At 34.2% G+C, this 26049-nt stretch overlaps 1 protein-coding gene across 1 annotated transcript; it reads left to right on the top strand.

Annotated features, from left to right (window-relative positions):
- Positions 1–6: 6 nt before the first annotated feature.
- LOC146531704 (uncharacterized) lies at positions 7–24199 on the top strand. The gene is made up of 6 exons (XM_085198435.1): positions 7–182; positions 15147–15313; positions 16585–16768; positions 18292–18431; positions 22872–23091; positions 23862–24199. Exons 1-6 carry the CDS (start codon positions 104–106, stop codon positions 23939–23941), a joined length of 870 nt encoding a protein of 289 aa, XP_085054561.1. The 5' UTR covers positions 7–103; the 3' UTR covers positions 23942–24199.
- The last annotated feature ends 1850 nt before the right edge of the window (positions 24200–26049 follow it).

Here is a 26049-nt window from a genome sequence, read left to right on the forward strand (position 1 = left end):
AATGTGTATGTGATGTTTAAAATGAAGAAAAGAAAACTATTACCTGTGATTTTATTTTTGTGAATATGTCATTGGTTTGACAGACGTGCTTGTGAGGTGCAATATGTATCGTACATATTATCTAAAGAGTACAGTTCTCTTAAACGTGACAATGAAGGTTGTAACACTGGTAGCGCTTTGCGGTAAGTATCAAGATAGAGTACAAAAAGAAAAGATTTATATTTTGCTTATATATTTTACGTGAAACTATTTTTGGGCATAGCTTTTAATTAATACAGACACCTATAATAAAATGAATCAGTAAAAAAGGGGAAAATTACGAAACTGAAATAAATTTTAACAAATGTATCATAATAATAATAATTGTATATATCAAAAAAGTTTTTTAAATTATATCCTTTTAGTTTAAGTGTAACTATTGACGTCAAGAGAAATCAAATCTTCAACTTGACAAACTTATCTACATTATTTTGGTTATGACGAGTGTGACACTAACACCTAATGAAACTTGTAGTTGAAAAAAGTCTCTTGATAGGTACGACTTAATTTAATTCTTTCTTGTTTAACATAGTAACTCTATTAATATTAGGTTCCTAGCTTCCTTCTGCCTTGCTAAGTGAATACAGAATGATGCTAAAAAAATGAAAATAAACCTTTAATTCTCTATAATAACAGAACGATAAAATTATAATGATATTTTATTTGCAAAAGTTTTAAATAGTAATATTATATTATAATGTATATTATTTTAGCAAGTAAGGATTAAGGTTAATCTGTACTTACCATACTTACGGAGCAATTATTTTAACAATTGTTTATTTTAATTTAGTTCATTCATATTTTAGTACCTTATTAAAGTTTCATAACTATTTATAACTTTTATTAAATACTTAATATTTTTTAAAGAATTAACTTAACACTCAAATAATAAATATTATTAGTTATTAACTCTCAAAGTAACTAACAGGATATATCATAAATTTACTATGTCAAGTCAAGACACAGCGCGGAGTTCCGCCACTTTATTATCCTATATCTTATAAAACAAAGTCGCTTTTCGTGTCTGTCTGTTGTTTCTAACTCTTCTTCTTCTAAACCACCCAACGGATTTTATTGCGGTTTTCACCATTAGGTCGAGTATTTTTCGTAGAAGGTTTATATATAGTTTATTATTTGTACATTCTTATGTAAATTAACATAAATACGAAAAATATGAATAAAGTCCTACCCGCTGAGACACTTTCGCGCATGCGCTGCTTTAATGGTAAGTACTACATGAAAAAAATGTACTGGAGTATTGTTCCTCTTAATAAGATCTACAAAAAAGTCCGCGAGAGCATATTTTTATCTTTTAAGGATAACGTGTAGTGATCATATTTCTGTCTAAAAATAATAATTTCAATATATTTTTTATTGTGAGGGATATTTTTCCATAATAGTATTAATCCTTATCCTTTAAAATACTTTATTAATTTTCTACGTTAAACGAAGATAAAATTTGCTTTTACACAATTTCGAAATTGCGAATAGTTTAAGAGAAAAACGCATTTAATTGTTGACACATCACGTCGTTGACACTTCAGCAGTATCGACTCAAGTTTCACTTATCCCTTACTCTCAGAATATAAATAAGTATATTAGTTACGTTGGCCATTTAATGTAGATCAAAACTGTCTTTTACTGTTTTTCATTTTAATAAGTACTTTAGAAGTTGTTACAATATCAAAAAATCCTTGCTGCGAAACGGCTCGCCACTCGCCATGCGCCCGCCGTGCCCGCCTGCCTTACACGCATCGGTGGTTCAGTGGTAGAATGCTCGCCTGCCACGCGGGCGGCCCGTGTTTGATTCCCGGCCGATGCATTCTATTTAATTTTCCTCACAGGCAGCCACGTAGTGCTTGCTTTTCATCAGGGACAGAATACCCTCTTCAGCATTAACCACAAGCAAAAAAAAAAACACGCCTGCCTTTATAGCAACGAAGATTTAGATGCGTTTGCACGTATTGGATAATTAGAGTTGAATGTATTATTTCAGCGCGATATATTTTTTGTAGTAGTTATTAGTAGGTAGGCTTTTGTTTATAATTTCTTCCGTTTAAAAATAGTCATTTAACTATCTAAAAATAGTCATTTAAATATATTTTAATAACTACTTGAAAAGATTAGTAGCACAGATTTAAAATTACGGTACCTACTAAAAAATCCTTGCTGTGTAAAACAATTGGAAAATACTTATTGAAACTACGAAAATGCGGGTTGCATTAGGGTTTAATTAATTTTCACATTATCTTAAGTGCTTTGCAAACATACATTATATGAATAATCCAGTAGTAAAAGCGGGCGAAGCCGCAAGGGGGTCGCTAGTTTATTAATAAGATAAACTAGATTAAAATTATATGGGGAACGGAGTGTCTTAACTCGTGTTAGCCTCTGCTTATATGCGAGACAGCGTAAACGGCTGGTAAAAAAAATAAAAACCGGATAAGCGCGAATCGTGGTCACCCCCCGAGGGTTCCGTACAAAAATTGGCTCGAGCTTTCTCGAGCTTTTTCTGAATTCAGGCTTAGCTTAGCTAGAACTTATTGGCTTTAATACCAAATTTTGCCCTCCTTTTAAGGATATTATTTTTTAGGGTTTAACTACTAATGTACAGTTTTTTTACAATTTTTTAAACAAGTACTATTTGTAGATGTTAGTTGCCAAATTTCATAATTCTAGGTCAACTGGAAGTACCCTATGAATTTTGATTTCCTTCATAGTCTCGAAATACACATTTTTTGTTATAAAAACAGCCATATATTTTTTCTAAGTAAATATAAAAATCTCTTTTATCACGAAATCACGGGGCCTTAGATGATGAGTGCATGGTATGAATTTCAACCCGGTATCTCCAAGCGTTCCGGGGGACAGACAGACGGACAATTGAGTGATCTTATAAGGGTTCCTTTTTTTCTTTAAAAAGTACGGAACCCTAAAAATACAGAAGACGAAATCGAACACCAAATTTACATGTAAAAGTAAAGCTAGAGAAATGTAATAAAAAAAATAAAAAACCAACCTGACGTTGCAGATACAATTCCTAAACTAAAATTACTTGGTTTGCGATAACATAAGTAAGAAATTAATTGCGCAACCGTTCTCAAACCGCAGCGGAAACTTCTTGTAGATTTTATTAAACAAGCTAAATTAATTTATCTGCACTCAGCGAAATTTTAATTCTATGTTACTTTGCCAAAATGTCCTGTTAGTACTAGACACGACTCTTATGATTTAATAAAATCTTCAACGTACATATGTTTCTCTTACTATTATGGTAACTCAAATCAAAAGAAAGTCAAATCTAAAAATCTATTTCCTTAGTCTAAGTAATATTTCTACGTCATATTTCATACTACATTGTCAACAATAAACTAAATTGCAATTTCTCTTAAGAGCGGTTGGGGTGCATCATGGAAATGAGGCCATTTAAATTGATGGCGGTCGGTGTTTGCTCACATTTTACTAGCTCGATTGTACTTTTATGGAATTGTCAATATTAAAACGGAATTTTGTCTCTTTTATTTGAATTGTTGTAATTTAAAAGATTTATGCAAGCAAAGCAAAGAATTTTTATTTTAACTATTTTGTATTACTTTTAACTACTTTTAAGTAACAGTATGCTAGTTAGTCATATACGCCCAATACTAATAATGTATCTCCCATCTGGAAATGAAATATATATAAATATTTTCATTTCTTCGCTCTGGTGTCGAGGCAAAAGCACAATGTTGAGTTCCGCCACTCCACACGCAATGTCTCCTGAATTCGGTGAAAAGTGGAGAACGAGAAGAAGAGTGAGTATATTAACACTTAGGTTTCCTTTGCTCACCCTGTTTTGTGCGCAATACAACATGAAGCTGAAAGACTGTTTTACTAATACAATTGATATTTGTATAAGTATATACTAGTTATCTATTCCGTCGTATCCGTTTATCTATATATATAAAAGGACTTGTCCTCACTGACGCACGCACAGCCGTAATCGCTGTGCGTAGAAACATGAGATTTGGACAGATGTATACTTTCGTAATCTGGACATGAGATTTTGAATTTTACTCCTAACGGGGTGAAATAGGGGTTGAAAGTTTGTATGAAAAAAATTAAATAGGCACCGATTTTTATAAAGTTCTAAATTCAGACTCTTAAAAATATTTTATTGAACACCCTAAGGGTGCCAATAAGGGGTTGAAAGTTTATATAGAAAAGTCTTTAAATCGCCACCGATTTTTCTAAAATTTGAAATTTAGACTCTTAAAAATATCCGCTAGTTTATAATAAAAATATAACAGTTGGAAATAAACACATTACTACAATACTAATGATTATAAGATAACTTAAAAACAAACGAGAATTTGTTATATTACGATTAAAAATATGAACAAATAGTAAGAAAAGTAAAAAAATCTGTCGATTGTATTCTATTTGTTTGTCTATGACATACGAACTGTCGATGAAAGGTTAAATTGTTAATTCTATCGCGATGTAACCTACCATACCGTGTTTGTGTTTCTGGCTCTCGGCCAGGCGACCATTGTACTTTACTTCTGCGATTATTTTCACTGCGCAGTTCAAACTGCTCTAGAATTCTAGATAGAGATGGAAGATTTGTGTGTAAGACGACTGTAATGCCCGTTCACTTCTTGGAAAGTTGAGATAAGGTCGCATGGTTTTAGGAAAATACATTTAAATACTGTTAGAAATATTTGGTTATGTGCTGCAGCTTGTGTGGCTCGTGTCGGTACTTTTATAATAAACAACTGAAAGAGCATGATTATGATAACTCTGATTATCTTTTTCTTTTTTTTAGCGTCACGCTTCGGCCTCGTCGCGATTGTAAGTTCTATTTAAAATTTTGACATGTATTTTGATTGAGATGACATTAAGTACAGTTTTACCTAGTTAAGTGTACAGTGTGAAACTTAAAATACTTTTCAAGAAATAATTTGAGACAAATTTAAACAACAGAAAGTTATTTGCAATTAAAAGCATGATATAAATTATGTATCTTACAATAAAGCGCGACTTACTACGAAGCCAATATTGAAATCTCTGATTAATAGCTTAAACAATTAGTGAACTCAATTATTAATTTCATCATCCCCACTATTTATCTTACAAAACAAATTACATTACCGTTGAACCCGAGTTTGGGAGCTTTTAATACAAAACTAAGTTATCTAAGCTGTAAAGTTACAATGACACTCGCTCACAACTGACAACAACACACGACACCTACATTCATTTCACAGTTTCATACTCACAATTAACCCTCTCTGAGTCGTAATGTCACGTCATAACCGCGCTGTGTTCTTAAGGTATCGCTACGTCTAGTACAACTAGACACACATTCATCAATAATTAAGCTTATATCTACAACTTGGACAATTCGCGAATTTTCTCGTGAGCTTTTTAAGATATACTCTTTACATGCAACTATTTGAGACAAAGTTTAAAATATTGATGATGAACTAGATTACAATGTTTAAAACAAGTACCTATTAACCCATTTGTGGCGGAGGAGCACAAGTGCGTGACTGGTTGTGGGTTCGATCTCCATTCATGGAATAAAATATTTAATATTTTCCTTTCTCCGCTCTGGTGTCGAGGCAAAACACTGCGTTGAGTTCTGCCACTGAACTCAGTGTTTTGAGTATTCAGCGGAGATGCGGCGAACGGAGTGTCTTAACACTAGGTTAACTCAGCCTACCATGCTGTGTGCCGGAAGCCGTGAAGATGAAAAAAATATATAACAAAAATATTTTTTTTTATTAATTAATCGCCACTGGCCGTCTAAAGATTAAATAATAAATAAAAAAATATTACAATACCATTACAATTAATTTCGTGTTGTCTAAAATAGTTTAATAATTGAGTATATGAATGCACGTGACTATTTAAACTTCAAATTGGGTTACTTATATAGGGAGTACGCTGGTACGAACGACAAGGCCCTCTGCGACCATCAATACAGTGTTACTAGCACATGTATGGCAATGGGGTAATATGACGTGGAAGTAGGATACTCTCATGATTTTTTTTTCTAGTAACAGGGTAGAGGCATACAGAGAGCAGATATGGTCAAACCACTTCATTCTCCACTTTCCTCCTAAAATCTAGACCGCCTGAATCGTGATAGTATCTTTTTTTAATTGTTATTGTTAATTATATTCAATTTAGAATTAAAATTGCTCCTTTTTATCGAAAATAATATAATTTGAAATGTGCTAAAATGGAAAGCACATTGAGGTTAAGGTGGTAATGTGCACAAACTATAAATGCGCATTTCACGCTATCGGTCGCTTTCTAGTCAGCGTGCTTGAACATATGTAACGTCTATCGAGGTCACCAAGTCGCATAGGAATTGACTATTTCTCGTAATGGAACGATAAGTTCTATTATATAGCAGCTATTTCTTCTAAAGTAATGAAAACTATTTGATTTTTGTGTAATTATGTACTTCTATATAGATATAGTAATTGTCTAATGTACCAGCAATAGGTACAGACTTGCTTGAATAAATGCGACTATTGGGAGCTCGAATAAATTTAGTAGGAATATAAATTATTAAAATAAATCCATATACCTATATTATATTTCAGCTTCACACCTTTTGCCGTAGAGGTAGGCAGAGAGAACCCTAGTATCTTGAGTCTCCATTCTTCAGTCTCTGATTTCCACCCAAAGCCAGGCTTGTCTTATTGGAGCTGAGAAAACAAAACATTAAAATTATTCCTCCAAGAGGGAAATAAAACTCAAAATCATTGTATTTGTTAAACGCGAATCCATTGATGAGGTCATCAATGCCTTTTGAAATAACTTTATTAAAAGACTTACGTCACATCTGATTCGTTTCTTACAAACAAGTTTACAGAATTATTTTGTATATTTTTTATTAGATTTTATTTGATTAGGAATTACTGTTGATTATAAATGTTGACGTAATTTAATTACGCCCAATTAATAGTAGGTATTTTATTTAATGTTTCGTACCTACGGTGTTATAATTAATTACATACAGCTACGGAGGTGTGCTTTGGGGATGTTTTACTAATATGTTGGTTCTATTTCTTAGTTTTAGTTCGTAATATATTTTGTGTATCTTTGTATGAGAATGTGACAGTTGCTAGTTTTTATTATGTTTGTATAGTAATATGTTTTATATATGTAATTTTTCTCTAGTGTTTTCATAGACAGTAGAATAATAAGCTTTTGTGAAATAAAATCAAATGTAAGTAAAATAAAAAAAATATTTATATTACAACGAATTGTGGCTCGCTCGTGCACGTTCCTAACAAAAACAGGTCGTTATTAAAACGTGTAGACTAAGAAATCATTGTCTCATAGCAGCTAAAGAAAAATCTCTGCGTTTGCGTCACAGGGAGTAACTTCAACTATATGGGGCAGTACTTTCATTTCCGTTTCACAGAAACTAGAACGTTGGATGAGTGTACATCGTTCATATGTGTTGGTATGTGATTCATTCCAGTATGAGCTACATATGTCGAACCAGTACTACAGTACAGTACAGTGAAGCAATACAACATATTTTTTAAATGTATCGTAATATTTTTGTCATCTCTCTGAACGCCACAACAGGTAAAATAGGTTTAGTCCAGTGTTGAGAATAATAATATACCAAATTTACTTTAAATAGTCTTAACAAAAATCAAATGATTATAATATTTATTAACTTATTTATCTAAAATTGATATATGCTACATTTATTTCACTGTCGCAACACTGTAGGTATATTTAATTAATAAAATAAATTATAATTACTAACTATAAAGTCATTCGTCATATTATATGTAAGAACGACTAAACAATGGGAAGTGAAAAATTCTCAGAAAGCTAACGATAGCAAGAAGCGTTGGCGCGAAGCAGCGGTGGCGACAATTCCACCTTTTTGTGGTTTAGAACATTTGTCAACGGAAAATATTTTTTTATTACAACAAGCTAGCTTTCATGTAACAATCGAGTTTTGCTTGTACGTACTTTTGATATAAATAAGACATTTACATTTCTAGAGAACGGAACCAACTTAAATACTTATTTTTTACTTTCATGTTTACTTTTTCGTATCGCATCATGTGTAGAGAGTATCTAGAGAGACATTCCTGCCAAGTAAACATATAAAATATTAAAAACTGAAAGTAAATGGAAGTCTGGTTTATTAGTAAAACCATAGAGTAGAGGTCGCTGTTGCACAGAGAGCTGTCTGGTAACAAGACTGGAAATGTATGCAAATAACTTTGAAATACCTTGATCCGTCACATTTAATAGTACTTACTAACTGATAATAAATAAACAAAAAATATTTAAAAAGGTACAAAAATCAGCATAAATTTCACATTCACATATTTTAAGTTATGTGCGATAGTTTTATGCGAATATTTTCACAAGAATTAACTAAAAATTCGTTCGAATTATTTCCATAGTATGCTTGTAGTCATATGTATTAAGTAAGTGAGTATTGCAAAATATTTCGCATAAAACTGCAAAACGAATAAAGTAACTTAACTGCGAATAAAGTAACTTAACTTTGGAAGCAGTAATATCACTTCATTATTGTGGTTATTAAAATATGCTAATTTTATTAAGACCAAACCATTTTTATATAGTATATCTACCTAATTTACGAGTATATTTAGCATAATATTTCAATCATTGATTAAACTTTTTAAACATCTTCTTTCACCCAATAGTCAGTAATATAATTAACGTTATTGGTTTAAAAATAATATCGTTTTCTTTAGTAAACCTTGTCTAGTTAAAACACAGTTGCCCTCACTTTGAATTAGTTAGTTTAGTTTTATAAAAGATGGGCCAATTTGACTATTTCATAGATAAAAGAAAACATTAGATCTATTTTTTTGTGTGATATAAATCACACAAGTTACAAATAATATTACTTGGTGACGAACTAAGCTTACTTAATTAACTGTATGTTCACCAAGGCCGACCCCGATTGACCTTTACAAAGATTTGTTTTACTTTCTTAATATGCCATGGTCATGTGTTCGATACCTACTCGAGGAAATAATATATTTTCTTTTCTTCGCTCTGGTGTCAAGGCAAAGAGCGGCGTCCAGAACTCGACGGGAAGTGGGGAGCTGCCTACCCTGCTGTGCGCGGGAAACAGCAAAAATTAGCTGTGTGATTTTCATTTTCACTTGTAAATGATTTTTTTATCATAACAAAGTATTTTAATTTTGTAGCTTGAGTCGTTTTACTCAACCCCTAAGAGAAATATATAAAGATATTAACTTAAATCGAAATGTAATTGAATTGAACTGAATTCTTGATGTATGGCGTTTCGAGCGTGCCAGTTGAGCACAATTCATTTCGCCAATGTCACGTTGTATGGAAAACACACGAAGGAAATTGACCGGTAATCTATATCTATATATATAATAAAACTGTAAGGGGGGTAAAATCTGTACATTGAATATAAACTAAAAAAAACCTTTCCGGGGGACTTTATACAAGTAATAGAAGAGAAAAATATAATTTTTGGAATTCTTGTCTGTCTGTCTGTCTGTTGTGACTCTTTAACGCAAAAACTACTGGACGGATTTAAATGAAACTTCTTTTGTCGCATAGCCATTAGTCTTCGCCTACATATAGGCTATAATTTATTTTGATAGCCCGAATACCTGATGTGAAACCCTAGCAGCCCGCCTAATCTATAAGAGATATCAATACAACGCTTTAGGAAAAGTTATTCAGCGTGATGAGCATTTTCTGTTGAAATAAAAAAAAATTGGATCCAAATTTTAAAAAATTGCCAGAAAAGATATAAAAACAACACTTTTCTACATTCCCATACAAAAGATCCGTATTAATACTTAAAAGTCAATTTGGACTTTAATACCGTACTATAAAGTTTAAATGTTAGTCGCTGGATTCCGGGAAGGCAAAACAATTGACTGACGTTAGTATCGTATAAATATTATAGCTCCAGATCCCAGAGTCGCCAGGACTATTAGTCTTACATGTAGTTAAGACATATGCTTACATATTATATGCTTACTCACTAATTTGAAAATAGGATCCTTTAAAAGGTAGCAAAAAATAACGGTATATCTCTTTCTGGGCAAATGATGAAGCCATCGGATTGATCTGGTTATATATGAGGGATCTTTAAATAGTCTGTAAATAATATATTTAAATTTTAAAGAACCTTTAGGAAGTTTGGCAGAAGTAAAGGTACACGTTAAAGAATGTGAAATATACATTTTTTACTTTAAAACATATATAAAAACGAGAATTTCTATTTTAATGTAACTGGAAGTGTGCTTTAAGTTGGCACTATCTCTGAAGGTTTTTTTAAGTTAGAGAGTATGCATACAGTCTTAAGTACATATTAGATTTCAGCTTTGCTAAAATTATGTAGGTCTGGGGGCCCTGGGATCTCAGTCTTTTAATGTCAATATTTGTCAATATTTCTATGGTAAAATGTCACTTGAAATGTAAAAGTCTCTTTGTTGTAAATGTGCATCTACATTATTAAATCTAAAAGCCACAAATTTTATAAAATTAATAAAGTGTTGTGTATTTGTGACTTACTAAATATGCCTTCTATAAGGCGGTGGACAAATTTAGGCAGAAGAATCTAATCGTACTGCCCAGAACGTGAAGATTGCAATGAACGTGAAAAAAATCGATTGAGACAGACCCGTAAAGCACGATAGTTTACTACTACTGATAATGGTGCAAATTTGAATCGAGCTCCTTTTTGTTATATATATCAATTGATGCCAGCAGTGCCTACAGCTGTGTTGCTATTGGACCTATGAACTCAGTTAGCCAATATTGTAAGGTTATTGTAAAAATTGAAATTTAAAAATTGTTATTGTAAAATAAAGCCAATAGATTGTGTTGTGTAAATTGATACCGTAACTTCCACCTCCAGAGCCATTGTACTCATTGGTTTTAGGAATAGGAGCATATTCCATATACACTTCTTAAAAAATATTCAACAATACAACGACTGCTTTCAAATGACTTCATTTGGAGTAACAAAAGCAGTTCGGGAAAATTTAATGCTAATTTTTAAGTTTTGTCATAGTATCTGCAGTTGCATGTATGTTAATCATAACTATTATAGCCCATACGCATTACAATACATTTTTCCCTCAACAGTTACAAGGCCAAATATATCACAGAGCAGGTTTATTGTTACCAGTACCAGATAGCGACTACAAGTCTTAGCAAATTTATTTTATGAAAAATTCTCCACAAGAAATCAACCTACGTTGTACACATAACAATTCACTGAAAAGGTCAATAGTTGAACAATTACAAAAATTATTTCACGTATACAATTAACTAATTATATTTTTCAAAAGTGCAATGTTTTAATGCATCTTCTATCGATGAAGTTGCCATTGTTGAAATTGGAGAAAATTTGGAGTCACGTGAAATAATCGATTACAACGTATTAAGGAAACACATCGCTCATATGATGCACTGCAATATCCCATTATATTTTGGCAAGTTGAAGATGGCTATGATTTCCCAATCAAGATGATAAATGCAGGTAATTGAAATATTTTGTTTATGAGATGCTATGTCATCTACAATATCACTTACTAAACACTTTAATTTGATTTGACAGTTGAATTTAGAAAGAACTTTAAAAGATCTACGGATTTTATTATCAGGAGATTTTCGCCAAACAATGCCAGTGGTTCCACGTTCAAAGCAAGCTGATGAACTGAAATCATGTTTAAAGTCCTCCAAATTGTAGAAACATGTCAAGGTATTACATTTAAGCGAGAATATTCGTGTCATGATGCAAAATGATCAATCTGGAGACATATTCTCTAATTAACTCATTGATATTGGTAATGGCAAACTTCCTATAGATGCGCTGATTGGCTGCATCACCTTTCCTGATCGTTTTTGTCAGTTAACGTAATTCAAAGATGAACTCATTCATCATAAAGTGCTTCCAAATGTTGCTGAAAATTATTTATTCCATGGTTGGTTGAACGGAAGAGCTTTACTGGCTGCCAAACACACTGATATAAATGAATTAAATTTTCAATTTCCAAGATGTAATTCCTGGCGTAATGAGGACATATAAATCAGTTGATACGGCTACTAATGAAGATAATGTCGTGAACTATCTACCGGAATTTTTAAACTCACTTGATTTGCCAGGGTTTCCGCCTAACAATCTTCATGGTCCATTTAAGTGGCGGTTGGCGGTTTTTAATTGGAGCCACCCCTTTGTGGAGAAAAACCGAGGGGAGAGTAAAATAGAAGGAGTAGGATAGGTAGAAGAAGGAGAGAGCTAAGGAAAGGAGGAGGGGAAGGGGGGGGACACCATTCTTCCGGACTGGATGAGGATGTAAGAGTGGCGGCTCGAGGATCCGGGGTCGCGTACCCGTATGCCCACAAACAAATATCGGACAGATATTAGTCAGGACATCCTCTGGAATAAGAATGAAGAACGGAAAAGCGGTGGGACCTGACGACATTCCGATCGAAGCGTGGAAATCGTTGGGCTCTCTTGGTGTGCTCATGCTTACTGACCTTTTTAACCATATCTTGAACACTGGTAAGATGCCGCATCAGTGGCGGCTTAGCTTTATTACCCCTATTTACAAGGGAAGGGGCAGTGTTCAAGATTGTGGTAGTTATAGGGGCATTAAGCTTATGAGTCATACCATGAAGCTCTTCGAGCGCATGATCGACCTCAGGCTCCGCCGAGAGTGTACTGTCTCTGCGTCTCAATATGGATTTCAGCCAGGATCGGGCACCATGGACGCCATTTTCGCCCTCAGAACTTTGATGGAGGCATACAGGGAAAAAAGGAGAGCTCTGCATATGGCCTTTTTAGATCTGCAGAAGGCCTTTGACTGTGTGCCTCGTCAGTGTATCTGGTGGGCATTGCGATCCAAAGGGATCCCTGAGGCCTATATTGAGATTATCAGGGGCATGTACCACGATTCCGCTTCTATGGTTAGGACTGCTGTTGGCGACACTAGACCCTTCCCGATTACAGTGGGGGTTCACCAGGGCTCGGCTCTTAGTCCGTTCTTATTCAATGTAGTGCTCGATACTGTCTCGGCTCACATCCAGGACCAGCCTCCATGGCTGATGATGTATGCCGACGACATAGCACTCATTGCCGAGAACCGACTGACGCTGGAGCGTAAAGTGAACCTCTGGAAGGGTACGCTTGAGAACGGCGGTCTTAAACTAAATGTGTCGAAGACAGAGTACATGGCCTGCGGGAGCCGGGACTCGAGCACCATCCTTATAGGTCCTGAGCCAGCCGTTAAGTCGGAGAAGTTCAGGTACCTTGGATCCGTTATGCACGAGTCTGGAGGCATCGATCACGATGTCCATGGCCGGATAAGCGCTGCCTGGGCCAAATGGCGGGAGGTCACTGGTGTGGTCTGCGACCGCAGAATACCGCCCAAGCTCAAGGGGCTGATATACAAGAGCATCGTCGGACCGGTTCTTTTATACGGCAGCGAATGTTGGCCAGCACTATCTCGGCACACTCAGGAGCTTCACGTCACGGAAATGAAGATGCTGAGGTGGATGTGCGGCGTAACGCGGTCTGACCGCATACGCAACACATTCATTCTAGGTAGTCTTGGGGTCCGTGATGTAGCGGATAAGCTCCAAGAGCGTCGCTTGAGATGGTTTGGCCATGTTACGCGCCGGCCTAAGAACTATGTCGGACGCAAGTGCCTTGCTATACCAGTTCCTGGGCGACCGGCGACCTTCCGGACGCCCAAGGAAGCGCTGGTTGGATGTCGTGATGCAGCACATGAGAGCCAATGGTCTAACCACCGAGGACGCAAAAGATCGTGCAAAGTGGAGTAGTTTGACTAGGAAGGCAGACCCTGGCAATAGCCGGGATTAATGCCAGGAAGAAGAAGAATCTTCAATTAAAGCTTGTATGTGTAGTTGTAATTTTGCGAAACTTTGTAAAGGCACACGATTAGCGATAAAAAAATAATGAATAACGTAATAGAAGCAATCATATTGAAAGGCAAGTATAAAGGAGAAGACTTTTTGATGATGCGGGGCATCCCAATGATTTCGACTGACATACCATACGAGCTTAAAAGACTACAGTTTCCAGTACGGCTTGATTTCGCAATGACTATAAACAAATCCCAGGGGCAGTTATCAAGTGTTTGTGGTATTAATATAGAAAACTCATGTTTCTCGCATGGTCTATTGTATGTTGCCTGTTCCCGTGTTGGAAAACCATCTGCTCTGTTTGTTTACGCGCCAGATAACCAAACAAAAAATAACGGGTACCATAAAGTTCTACAATGAAAATGAAACTGAATTTAGAATAAGTAAAAATAAAATATAATAAGTAGGTATCATAATAAGATATCGGAAATTGTTATTTTTATTGTAATTTTTAATGAATATTACAAGAATTTAAAGTGATTTAAGTTTTCTTTTTTGATATTATATAATTGTTGACTTATCAACTTTCTTTATTTTTTTATCTTACTAGCTGACCCGGTGTCCCGAATAGTAGAATACATATTAAAAAAAAAGAATCGACTGTAAGGCGATACGAAGTTCGCGGGTCTGCTAGTAAAGAATATAAATATACACAATTATAGAATACATGTAAAAAAAAAGAGATCCAGTGTAAATCGAAATGTAAAGCTGAAGTTTATATATGACAGACCTTAAGCTTTTGAAATACACTCAGACGACGCGACGTTTGTGTAAATATTGAAGGCACTTTAACATAATTATGTGATGTTTCTCTAAGAACAACGCACTCATAGTACGAGTACCTACGTCGCTTTGCAATACCAGTATAAGTGTTTACCGTTCAGTATGCTAATGTTACATTTACATAAAATAATAATATTTTAGTAGCAGTGTAGCGTCTTACTATGTCTTTGTACATGTGGGTTCATGATTACATATTAATATTATGTATGAAGAATGAGGCGGAATGGTAACACCAGGTTCTCTCTATTTATATGCTGGAAAAGCTTGAAGATATACGGAATATAAACTATGATCTACGGCGTATTTTCTAACAGATTTATTTAAAAAAATAAATAAATATATAGAAATAATATTTTCTAAATAATTTGTTTTAGCATTAACATCAGCTCATGAAATAACTCAGCTGAAGGTCCCGCTGTACGCGGACCCTCGGCGCGCGGCTGAGCTCAGCTGTCACTTCCAGATGGACGACCAGAGACTACACTCGGTCAAGTGGTACAGAGACATGCACGAGATATTCAGATACAGACCCTCACAGAAGGTAGCTTTGATCCCTATTTAATGGCCATAATATTCAACTAACCCGACTTTTGATATATTAAGATTGAAGACGTTGATAGACGTTTATGTGTTAAAGCAACATTAATGTTGATATAACTATTTAGTATGTGAAATATGTTAACAAACTTTCTTATATTGGTAAGCTATACAAAATACAACGTGACGAAACTCAACGCCGCACCATTTATTATCCGAAAATATCGGTCAATGAACAACGTCCCAAAAGTAAACATTTTTACATTACAAACATTGGTTCGCATTCTTGTAAATACAAATATTGCCATTATTTTCGCTTTTTGACTTATTGTGTTTGTATATTGTGTGATTCCGTGAAACCCCGGCGAGGAAGCAAACATATGTTTTTAAAGGAGACCTATAAGTAATAGTAGTAGTATAGTCCGCAACGAGCTGCTTGCATTGCTTGCTTCACTCGCACTAGTTGAGCTAGTCACGTGTGGAGAGGTCTCGTCGAGTATGTGAGTGCACTGCGGTTATTATAATAACTATCATAGGAATTAAGTTATTACTTTATATAGTTTTTGTAAATAAGCTGAATTATTTAATAGTTTAAAACTATTATCTATACAATACATAGTGTAAATATAAAACAAAGCCACTTCATAGTGTTATAATGCGTGTAACCTATAAACCACGCTACATATGTTTGCGTGGTTTACTCTAATAGTCGAATATAGGTAGACATATTAGAAGAACGTGAATAAAAACATGAACATAATTCAGTTCCTAAAATAAATAAATGCATAGTACAAGCGAACGAAGCCACGGCCGGCGCGCTAATTAATCAGTTAATGGCAATTAAATGTATTGAAATTAATAACATTACTTTTCTTCTGTTCTTTTCATCGCATGTGTTTCTCTCAAATCTCAATTGTAAACTGCTTACATAATCTTGCTACTTAAATCTAATATTTACATACATACTGTTTTTATCCAACTTCTTCTAAACATGTAAATGTGAAGTGTTTGCTTAGGATTTCAAAATTACTATGTTTAGTCGAATGTATATATATTTATTTATATGTTGTGTGACCTACACTCCAATCGAAACAAGAAAAACGTCGCGAGCTACATGCATTAGGCTATCCTTACATAATAATTCCTTCAATAGTAGATAATTTCAGTTGTCATACATTATTCTGCAAACTTCTGGACCTTTATTCTTAATATTCATAGAATACATTTTTTCAGATTGTGATGCTATGTTAAACTAAACAACGAATATCTGCACAGGTCCCAATCCGGCTGTTCAATGTGACCGGCATAATGGTGCAAGGCGGCGACTGCCAAGAGGACTCGTGCACGGTGCGCGTCATGCCGCCGCCCGTCGCCGCGAGAGCTGCCTACACGTGCGAGGTGTCCACAGAGGGGCCCAAGTTCCAGATAGCGAGGCAGACGAAGCATATGACTGTTGTTGGTGAGACAATAATATTGTTAAAAGATTATGATAATTGTGACAAACAATTTTTTTAACCGTAGACTTTAAGACGTAAAATGAGAAATATTTTTTTTAATCACGTAGAAATTTCTAGAAACTTCTTAGCCCTTCCCTTCCACTCCATACCTACCAATATGCCAAATATATAAAAAGTTTCGTATATGTGTTACAAAACCATTAGACTGAGATCCCAGGGCCCCAGACCTACGTCAATTTACGCGGGGCTTTACTCTTATTAATTTAAAATTGGTTATTTAAAATTTGGGCAAATGAAGTTAAACTATCAAGCTATCATTTACGGACTATTTCAAGATCCCTCATAAGCACCCAGACTTATCCGAAGGCTCAATCATCTTCCCAGACAGAGATATACCGTAATTTGGCGCTACCTCTGAAAGGGCCCCGCTTTCAAGTTAATTAGTAGGCATACTGTCTCAACTACACATTAGACTAATAGTCCTCATAACTTTGCTAAAATGACGTAGGTCTGGCGGCTCTGGGATCTTGGGCTACATATATAGAACGTTGGTATTGAAACATTCACATAGTGCATTCGTAAATATGCGGTAGCGAACGTTGAATATCTAATAGTAGAATGTTGAATTCCGCTTTTATCAGTTACTTCATGAATATGTAAATGTTTAAATTGTAGAATATTGTGGATTTTAGAGAAGTTTATGGAGTAACTAGAATTTTGGGGAATATGGAATGAGTGCGCTCAGGGTTTGAAACAGTTTGTTGTTATTAGTACAAGACTGATATTGAACAGAATAAATAACTTTCAATATTTCATGTACCTTTCTTTATTTTTAAAAAACAATAGGTTAAGATAACAAGAGGTATATTTAGAACGAGAAAGTATGTATACTAAGTGACCCGTTTTAGAGTATATAATTGTCAAAAATCTAATATTATAATCTATCTCATTTTAGCTTCTACTTATGAATCTACAGTCACTTATAAAAACATAGTATTAATATAAAAAAATCGAGAAGTCAATATGTAACTGCACACTAGTTGTTCAGCGAAAATTAATTAATTACCCAATCCAACAAGAACTTTGTTTAGTTCTACGTAATGCTTCTATTTTAACGTAAATTAGTTATCCGAAGCTTTTGACTCCAACTAGAACGGCTCGTACCTAACTAACACTTTAATTACGTTTACATTCCCAGTATTAAGAACTATGCTATAAAGTAGTGTATGTAAGTGGAGTCCCTTTACAGAATAAGCTTAACAGTTTAGTTAACATCCTGTACTTCAACTAATTTGAACAACGGAACTTTATTAGAGCTTTAGGATCTTTTGTTTTTCTTAAGGTTTTGTTAGTGAATAAGAGGTAGCAAGAGGAAATATATTACAATATAATTATCGTTCTTTTTTTGGTAAGTGTAAAATTTTTGGTAACCATTTGTGGGATATCCAAAGGAACTCAACACTCTTCATTGGATTTAATATTTTATTTGTGTAAATCTTCGTACTGAAGTCCATTTCCCTCGCAGCTATGCCGGTCAAGGACCCCACAATACTTGGCGCTCCTAAACTAGTGAGGCCCGGCGAGCAGGTACTGCTCAACTGCTCCTCTGACTACTCCCTGCCGCCCTCTGATATTAATTGGTACATAGACGATGAGATTGCAAAGGTACGTACAACATATGCGATAATATTATTTTTATAATATTTAAGTTATAAAAATAACTTTGAAGCAAGGATAATGTGTGCTTCTAACTCTTAAGCTACAAATCAGATTTCCATAAAAAGTTAAGAACCACCGCGATGAACAAGGTTTTCGATTAAAAAAACCACACTCAAATCAGTTAATTAATTCAGGAGCTACGGTGCCACAGACAGACATGTTAACTATTTGCCCTCTTGCTTTCCTAGTGGAATCCGGAATCCAATTTGATCGGATAAGATACTATCAGTTATTTTGATTGAGCTTAGTCGGCGATTGAATCGGTGAATTAAATAATTCAGCACATTCAGCACTCCTCGTTATATTTCAAATTGTTATTTTGTTTTTGTTTAGTTTAGTTAAAATGTATTGTAATTAATACATTTATTTCGTTAAGGCTGTAGTAGAGGAGTGGGATAGCGTTTGACTGTAAATGCAATAGTTGTAGGTTCGATCCTTATTCAAACAAAAAAATATGATTTTTTTCTTTCCGCTAGTAAAATAAAGCAAAATGATGAAAGTGCCTTTAGATTTTGGCAAAAGTGATGAACAGAAATGTCTTAATGCACACACTAAGCTTAGCTACTAAGTAGTTTAAAAGTAAATCAAGCTTTTGTTGACTTGTAGAAAATGTGAAAAAGTTTCTGTACTAAAACTTTTATAGGCATAGTCTACAAAGTTGAGAGATAAAAAGAAGGGCAAAAGGAGATATTAAAATGCTATAAACTTTTCGTTTAGTATTTGAGTTAGATGAATGTTCAAACAATATTTTCCTGACAATTTAATTTTATGTTCTATTTTGATAATGACTTCTTTATTTTTATTTTTCTAATAATAGCATTTTCAGATAGCAATTAATTAATATTACATAATATTATGACAAACCAAATATATTTATACCTTATAGAATCAATTTTAACAAGAATGGATTTCATTTAAATAAATTTGAAGCGGAACGCGAACCCAAGAAGATTTGAGCACATTCATATTTTATGTTTCCAAATATTTTCTATATATAATAATCTATATATATAAAAGGACTTGTCCTCACTGACTGAGGTAAGACGCGCGCACAGCCGTAACCGCTGATGGAAGAAACGTTAAATTTGGACAAAAGTTTACTTTCATAATCTGGACATCCACTAAGAAGGGATTTTGAAAAATTTTAACTCTAAAGGGGTGGAATAGGGGTTCAAAGTTTGTATGGAAAAAAATTAAAATCGGCACCGATTTTTATAAAATTTAAAATTTAAATTTTTAAAAGTATTTAATTGAACACGTGTTTAATCGTTTTCTAGAATTCTCCCCCTAAGGGTGCAAATAAGGGGTTGAAAGTTTGTATAGGTTTTTTTTAAATCGTCACCAATTTTTATAAAATTTGAAATTCAGACTCTTAAACGTATATAATTAAGCACATGTTTCATGGTTTTCTAGAATTCACCCCCTAAGGGTGCAAATAAGGGGTTGAAAATTTGTATGGGAAAATTCTTAAATCGCCACCTATTTTTATAAAATTTGATATTTAGACTCTTAAAAATATTTAATTGAACATATGTTTCATGGTTTTCTGGAATTCACCCCCTAAGGGTGCAAATAAGGGGTTGAAAGTTTGTATGGAAAAATCTTTAAATCGCCACCGATTTTTATAAAATTTGAAGTTTAGTCTCTTAAAAATATTTCATTGAACACATGTTTCATGGGTTATTAGAATTCACCCTTAAATACGCAAGCGAAGCTGCGCGCGTCCGCTAGTTAATAATATTTTGTATATGAATAACAATTTAAAAAGATAAGAGAATGTCTATCTTGTGAAAGTGGACATTAACGTCTATAGCTTTTGTTGTTGGTAACTGTTTTTGGCGGACCGGTGCCGACTGATGTATAACAATAACTACAAAATGCTCTGCCCTCGTCCTTGTAGCTCCTCCTGCACACATGAGCATTGCGCGTACCTCACACCCGACTAACAATACCTCTAGCTAGTTTTGCTCGCCGTTACTGAGTTCATTGTTAAGACTTAGCAATCGTGCCGCTTTAAATCTTCACTAACGGCCTTTAAAATGCTTCATATATTTCACAAAGTGCTCTTCCATTATGTTCTAAATAGTATATTAAAGTATCAGCATCTTTTATCTATTTTATAACTCCTTATGAGCTACGTAGAGTTACAATGATGATTATATAATTTCAGTTGGTTGGTGATTTATCAATTAAATTCAAAGTATATGTGAAAAAATCAATTACTTTTATAAAATTACATAACAATTTCGTATATTCTTATATTATACAAATACTTTTAAACACTTGAAGGATTAATCTCATATTCTTAAAGTTCTACACTCTTGTTGATATGAAAATAAAATATATTTCATCGAAATGAGCATTTCTATTGTAAATCTTTCAATTAACGTTATTAAATGTTGCACAATTGAAAAAGATATATAGTTATTGTCTATTCAATAGAAAATGATCTAACAACACATACTAGTTTTGTAATATTTTTAGTTGTTTAGTCTCTCCCCCATACACAAGCAGACGGACATATCGGCACGTCTTGATATAGCGCCATTGTCGAAGTAAATTGAACGCTATTATACGACTCCCGGCACTATTGTGGACTGTGAATTGAAAGGGACATCATATGATTAAAGATTTTTTTTTTATTATACAAACAGAATAAAATTAATATAAACTATATTTTCTGATATACTTAGCTAGAATATGATCAAAGATTAGAATCACTTATTACTAGTGGGTGTGAATGTGTGCAATCTATACTAATATAATAACGCGGAAGAGTTTGTTTGTTTGTTTGTTTGTTTGAACGCTAAGATCTCTGGATCTACTGGATCGATTTACTTTGTTTTTGTTTTGTATGAAAGCTGCATTCTTCAGAAGTGCTATAGGCTATATAACATTACATTACACATATATACTAATATATTAAAATACTTTCTAATTTGACATGCAATTTATTCTGCCATGTTAATAACAACCGTCGTCGCTACGCGACCGCGTTCGTTACCGCGTCATTTTGATATTCATCCTTATGAAAATAAATATAATAGTCACTTTTAGCATTTCATATAGATTAAAATTATATTTCTATAGAAATTATATTCTTATATTTCAAGCAGGCGTAGCCGCGTCCGGGTCCGCTAGTGAGGTATAAAAATCATATATTTGCAATGTCAATATGATGATGAAATATTACCTATTAAGCTTTTTTTTTTAACTATTCGTACTTATGTTATTTGTAAGTAAAAAAGTAAAATCTAATATATACAAGTAAAGGGAATATAAAATGCGTTTATTATCGTAAAAATCAGTAATACGTTAACGTTACCGTTACCGTTGCATTTATAAGTGTATAAATTTAATCAAACACTCGTTTGATTAAAGTTCCGCATTCAGTACAATAACGCGTTCAGGGTGCTGTTGGGGCTACCTCGATACTGCAGTGCCTCAGGCATGTTCGCTTAAGCGCGTGTTGACTGTTTTTACGCCCTCATGAGAAAAAGATGCGGGTCTCTGGTGCGTAGGGTGCGGGGTAGTGCCAACAAAATACTAAACATGACATCCAGTAGACTGGATTGCATATACATGAATCATTGCTGTTCCGTTGCGAACGGGACGGTGCAGCGATGATTCATGTGTATTATAACATTTATTTAAAATATAATTATAATTGTAACTAACCTAGTCTGTAAGAAATATTGTTTACTAACCATAACGAGTCTCTGGTCACTTAAATAAATAAAATATATATTATTATTATGTTTCACTTCCATAAATCTTAACACACTCTACAATGCTTTAAATAGTCTGTGTGCTAGTATGAAAAATAGAAAATTAACATTGTAAATTACTCTGATGTTTCTAATGGACTTGCATACCTACATTAACCACTCCACTGCATAATGAGTGGCGATGGCCGATTTAATAAGAGTAGATTCATTTAATTTGCATTTAGTGCAACCAGCAGTACTTTGCTTTTGTTCTTGACTATTGATTTATTCAAAAATATGATACAATTGCATATTATCTAATTTTATACAAAGACTGACATAAAGCAATTTATTACGTTTTAAAAAACAATTTAAATATTTTTAGAGTCTTTTTTGCCGTAGTTTATAATTTCACTTTATATAAATAGGGGCAAAAAGCTTTATGGGTGTACATCCGCTACACAAGTCTGTCTCGTCCGCTGTAATTAAGCAATTTAACCTATACATTAAATGTCATAACGATTGCGTTACGGTAGCGAATGCTGCCGAGAAGACCTCGGTTGAACTTCGAGAACACAATATCGATGATTCTAGAGGAAGATGTCCCGGAGAGCATGTAAGAAGAGGTTGATGACCCACCCTTCATATATTTTTGTACTTATACTATATAATTTTACAGACGGAGCCCTGGCAACGTCTCGAGCTAAGTGCCCCACAGGCAGGCGGGCTGCGCGCGTCCTGGCGCGTGTTGCGCGTGGCAGTGCCGGCGGCCGCGAGCGGGGCGCTGCGCGTGCGCTGCGAGGCGACCCTGCCTGTGGAGCCGCCCGTGGTGAGGGACGCGGCCGCCACTGTCACGGTGTACTCGCGGACGGAATTGTCGAAATATGTTTCTAATGGAGGTATGTAGTGATGAATATATATATATAAATGATGAACAAACAAAATTGGCTTGACACTTTGGCTCTGCGCAGAGACGTCTCCTCGCTGTGCGTTCTCTATCACATTTATCATGGTGAGTGTTCTGAGGAACCGTTTGACCTGTTACCTGCCGCCGAATTTTCTAACCGCACAGCACGTCACAAACTTAAATATCATCCACACCACCACTGTGCGGCACTGTGCGGTTTCCTAGAAATTTCCTTCCACGCGCCACCGAACTGTGGAATGGCCTTCCCGCGGCAGTGTTTCCAGGTCGGTACGATATGGGTACTTCAAAAAGCGCGTCTATCACCACCTCAAAGGCTGGCAACGCACCTGTAGCTCCTCTGGGGTTGCACGGGGTCGTGGGCGGCGATGATCACTACTAAGTGACCCGAATGCTCGTTTGCCTTGTCCTTTTTCCACAAAAAAATACTCTGCAATATAACAACACACGCTTCAAGCGGCGGCTTAATATTTATGAGATAAATTTATCTTACTTGTTTTGAATCGGAATACTTTAAAATACTTTTTTTCTAATATAATTTTAATCGGTGTCTCTCTCACTCCGCTGCCTACTTTCCGCCCAATTTTCGTATTGAATCAACCTCAGGCAGAACTTAACGACGCGCTATATTTTAACAGAAAATAATTCCCCCGAGTGGGAGTTGAACCCATAAACATGACATTTGTAGTCTGTAGTCCGGGGCTTATGAATAATTTAATATTTACATATATTACTTTGTTGCAGGTACATTCGTTGATAATAAAAGCTTTATTATCATTCTGATCTGGACTTTTAGACAAATAGCAAAGCCTATGAGCTTATGACTCTTGGTTTAAATATATATTAAGTGATATTAGAATAAATGTAGATAAAATAATGGTCTCAACCCAAAATAGTTCAAAAGATTCCTAAAAATAATTAATAAGGGTGTGTAAAGGTTTTCCTTTATGGGTTAGAGATCGTAACTAAATGAATTTAATTCAATGTATAGATACATGAATAGATCAAAAATATGGTAGGTATAAATTATTATTTTTTTGTAAATTTCAAAACGTTGCTTAATAAAATATTTTAAAAATATAGGTGTATAAATAATTTATTAGATAAATGATATAATAATGTAATTTACCATAATTAAATTGTAATTTAACTTTTACTCTCAAATTCTAAGCTTTATCCTGCATTTTAATTAACTGAAGATTTCGTTGAATATAGTTTTCAAAGAGTTTACTTGCTTAGGTATGAGTTAAAGAAGTTTAAGCTCTCATGTTGTGAATTTAAATTATTTTATTTTCCTCAACTAGTTTGATTATTATATATTAATGTCCGTAAAAGAAATGCATTAAGAAGAAGAAGAACAAAAATAGTAATATTTATATATTATGTAATACATCATATATTTCTTTATTCAAATCTGTCGCCAGCTGCCGCCATAACAGTCGATCACACGATATGGCACAGGTCAGAGGAAATAAGTCATACTTTACCTAAAATCTTCTAAAAGAACAGTAAAATATACTAGATTTACTAAAAACTGAAAAAATCATTGATACAATTGAATTTATTATGTTTTTTTAATATTAATTTTAATTCTTTTTATGTCAAATATAAACAAATGAAATGTAAAAAGGTGTGGATACCTACTCATGAATCATATTAAAATTGCAGCTTTCAGAAGACTTTTGTATAGTTTTCAATATTCCTTGAGTTATTGAGCAATTTGTATATTTTAAAACATTGTTTAATTATAATTTGTACTTACCATGATCAGTAACGAAATATACAGATATGCTACGAGACTATATAAGATTGTGTATTGTATTAAGAAAAAGTACATTTGGGCCTAATCTTCGAAAAATATTGTAGTCTATTAATTCCTTTAAAAACGAATTCGAGCTCGTATTTAATTACACTTTGTGCCCCTGCGCCCCGACTGGCCTCAAGTAATAGTTACTCTGAATGTATATAAATGTAGGCGTTAATCAATGGCTGTGTTTCACTTAAGATAATGTCAATTTTTTGCACAAAATCATCTTTTGATCTTTAATGTACAGTAAATTGATATTTTATTTTATTCATCAAATTAAATGTGATGCGTAAATAAATTATGATATGAACGTGTTGTATTTTATTTAATCACGCCCTTACCCGCAATAATTTGTGTGAAATAGTAAAAGATAAATATTTACCCAAATATGGAAGAAGCCACGATGACCTCGATATAGAGATTAACTCGGCTCACGTTGAGAGGATAAATGAGGACAGCCTGGCGATCCAGAGTATACTAGGTACGTACATACTCGTGTTTAGAATGGAAGATTGAAGGTTGAAAGATTTGTGGTCCATTTAAGCTGTTGCTTTTATTTACTGTTATATGAGACTACTTGCTCAAGGAAACTATCTAAATGTAATTGCACTGGACAATTGTGGTTTAATTTTTTATCGAAGTAAGTTAATCTAGCCGCTATGTATATACATTAGGTACAGTCTATAGTGTAATGAGTCTCCCTGTTGAATAATCTGTAGACATCGATTTTTCATTCATCGCCTATACTCTATACATACTCAGGCGGGCTCTGTCGCCGTCGGTGACGTTCGGTAATAGATTGCTGCGAGATTGTCCCCCGAGGGAAGTAAAATAGCAGATTAAACTTAGATTACATTCTTAATTAAAATATATTATGTGGTTTACAATTGTGTTGATAATGTCATGCCTGAGTACTGTAAAATTAAGAAACGGTAAAAATGTAAAACTATACTCTCTATGAAATTACGAGCAATGTGGTCGTCGCCTTGGATCGTATTATTTGTATATCTGATACAAATGACCCGCACTTCCCTCGGGACGTGCCAAGATGGCTAATTTAAAACTGAATACATCGTGGACATTAAATTTGTTGCCTTTATGAGAAGCCGCAACACGGTGCGACTG

Source organism: Heliconius melpomene, chromosome 15, assembly GCF_056956725.1.
Source record: "Heliconius melpomene rosina isolate 202511_hmr_F chromosome 15, ASM5695672v1, whole genome shotgun sequence".
Classification (NCBI taxonomy): domain Eukaryota; kingdom Metazoa; phylum Arthropoda; class Insecta; order Lepidoptera; family Nymphalidae; genus Heliconius; species Heliconius melpomene.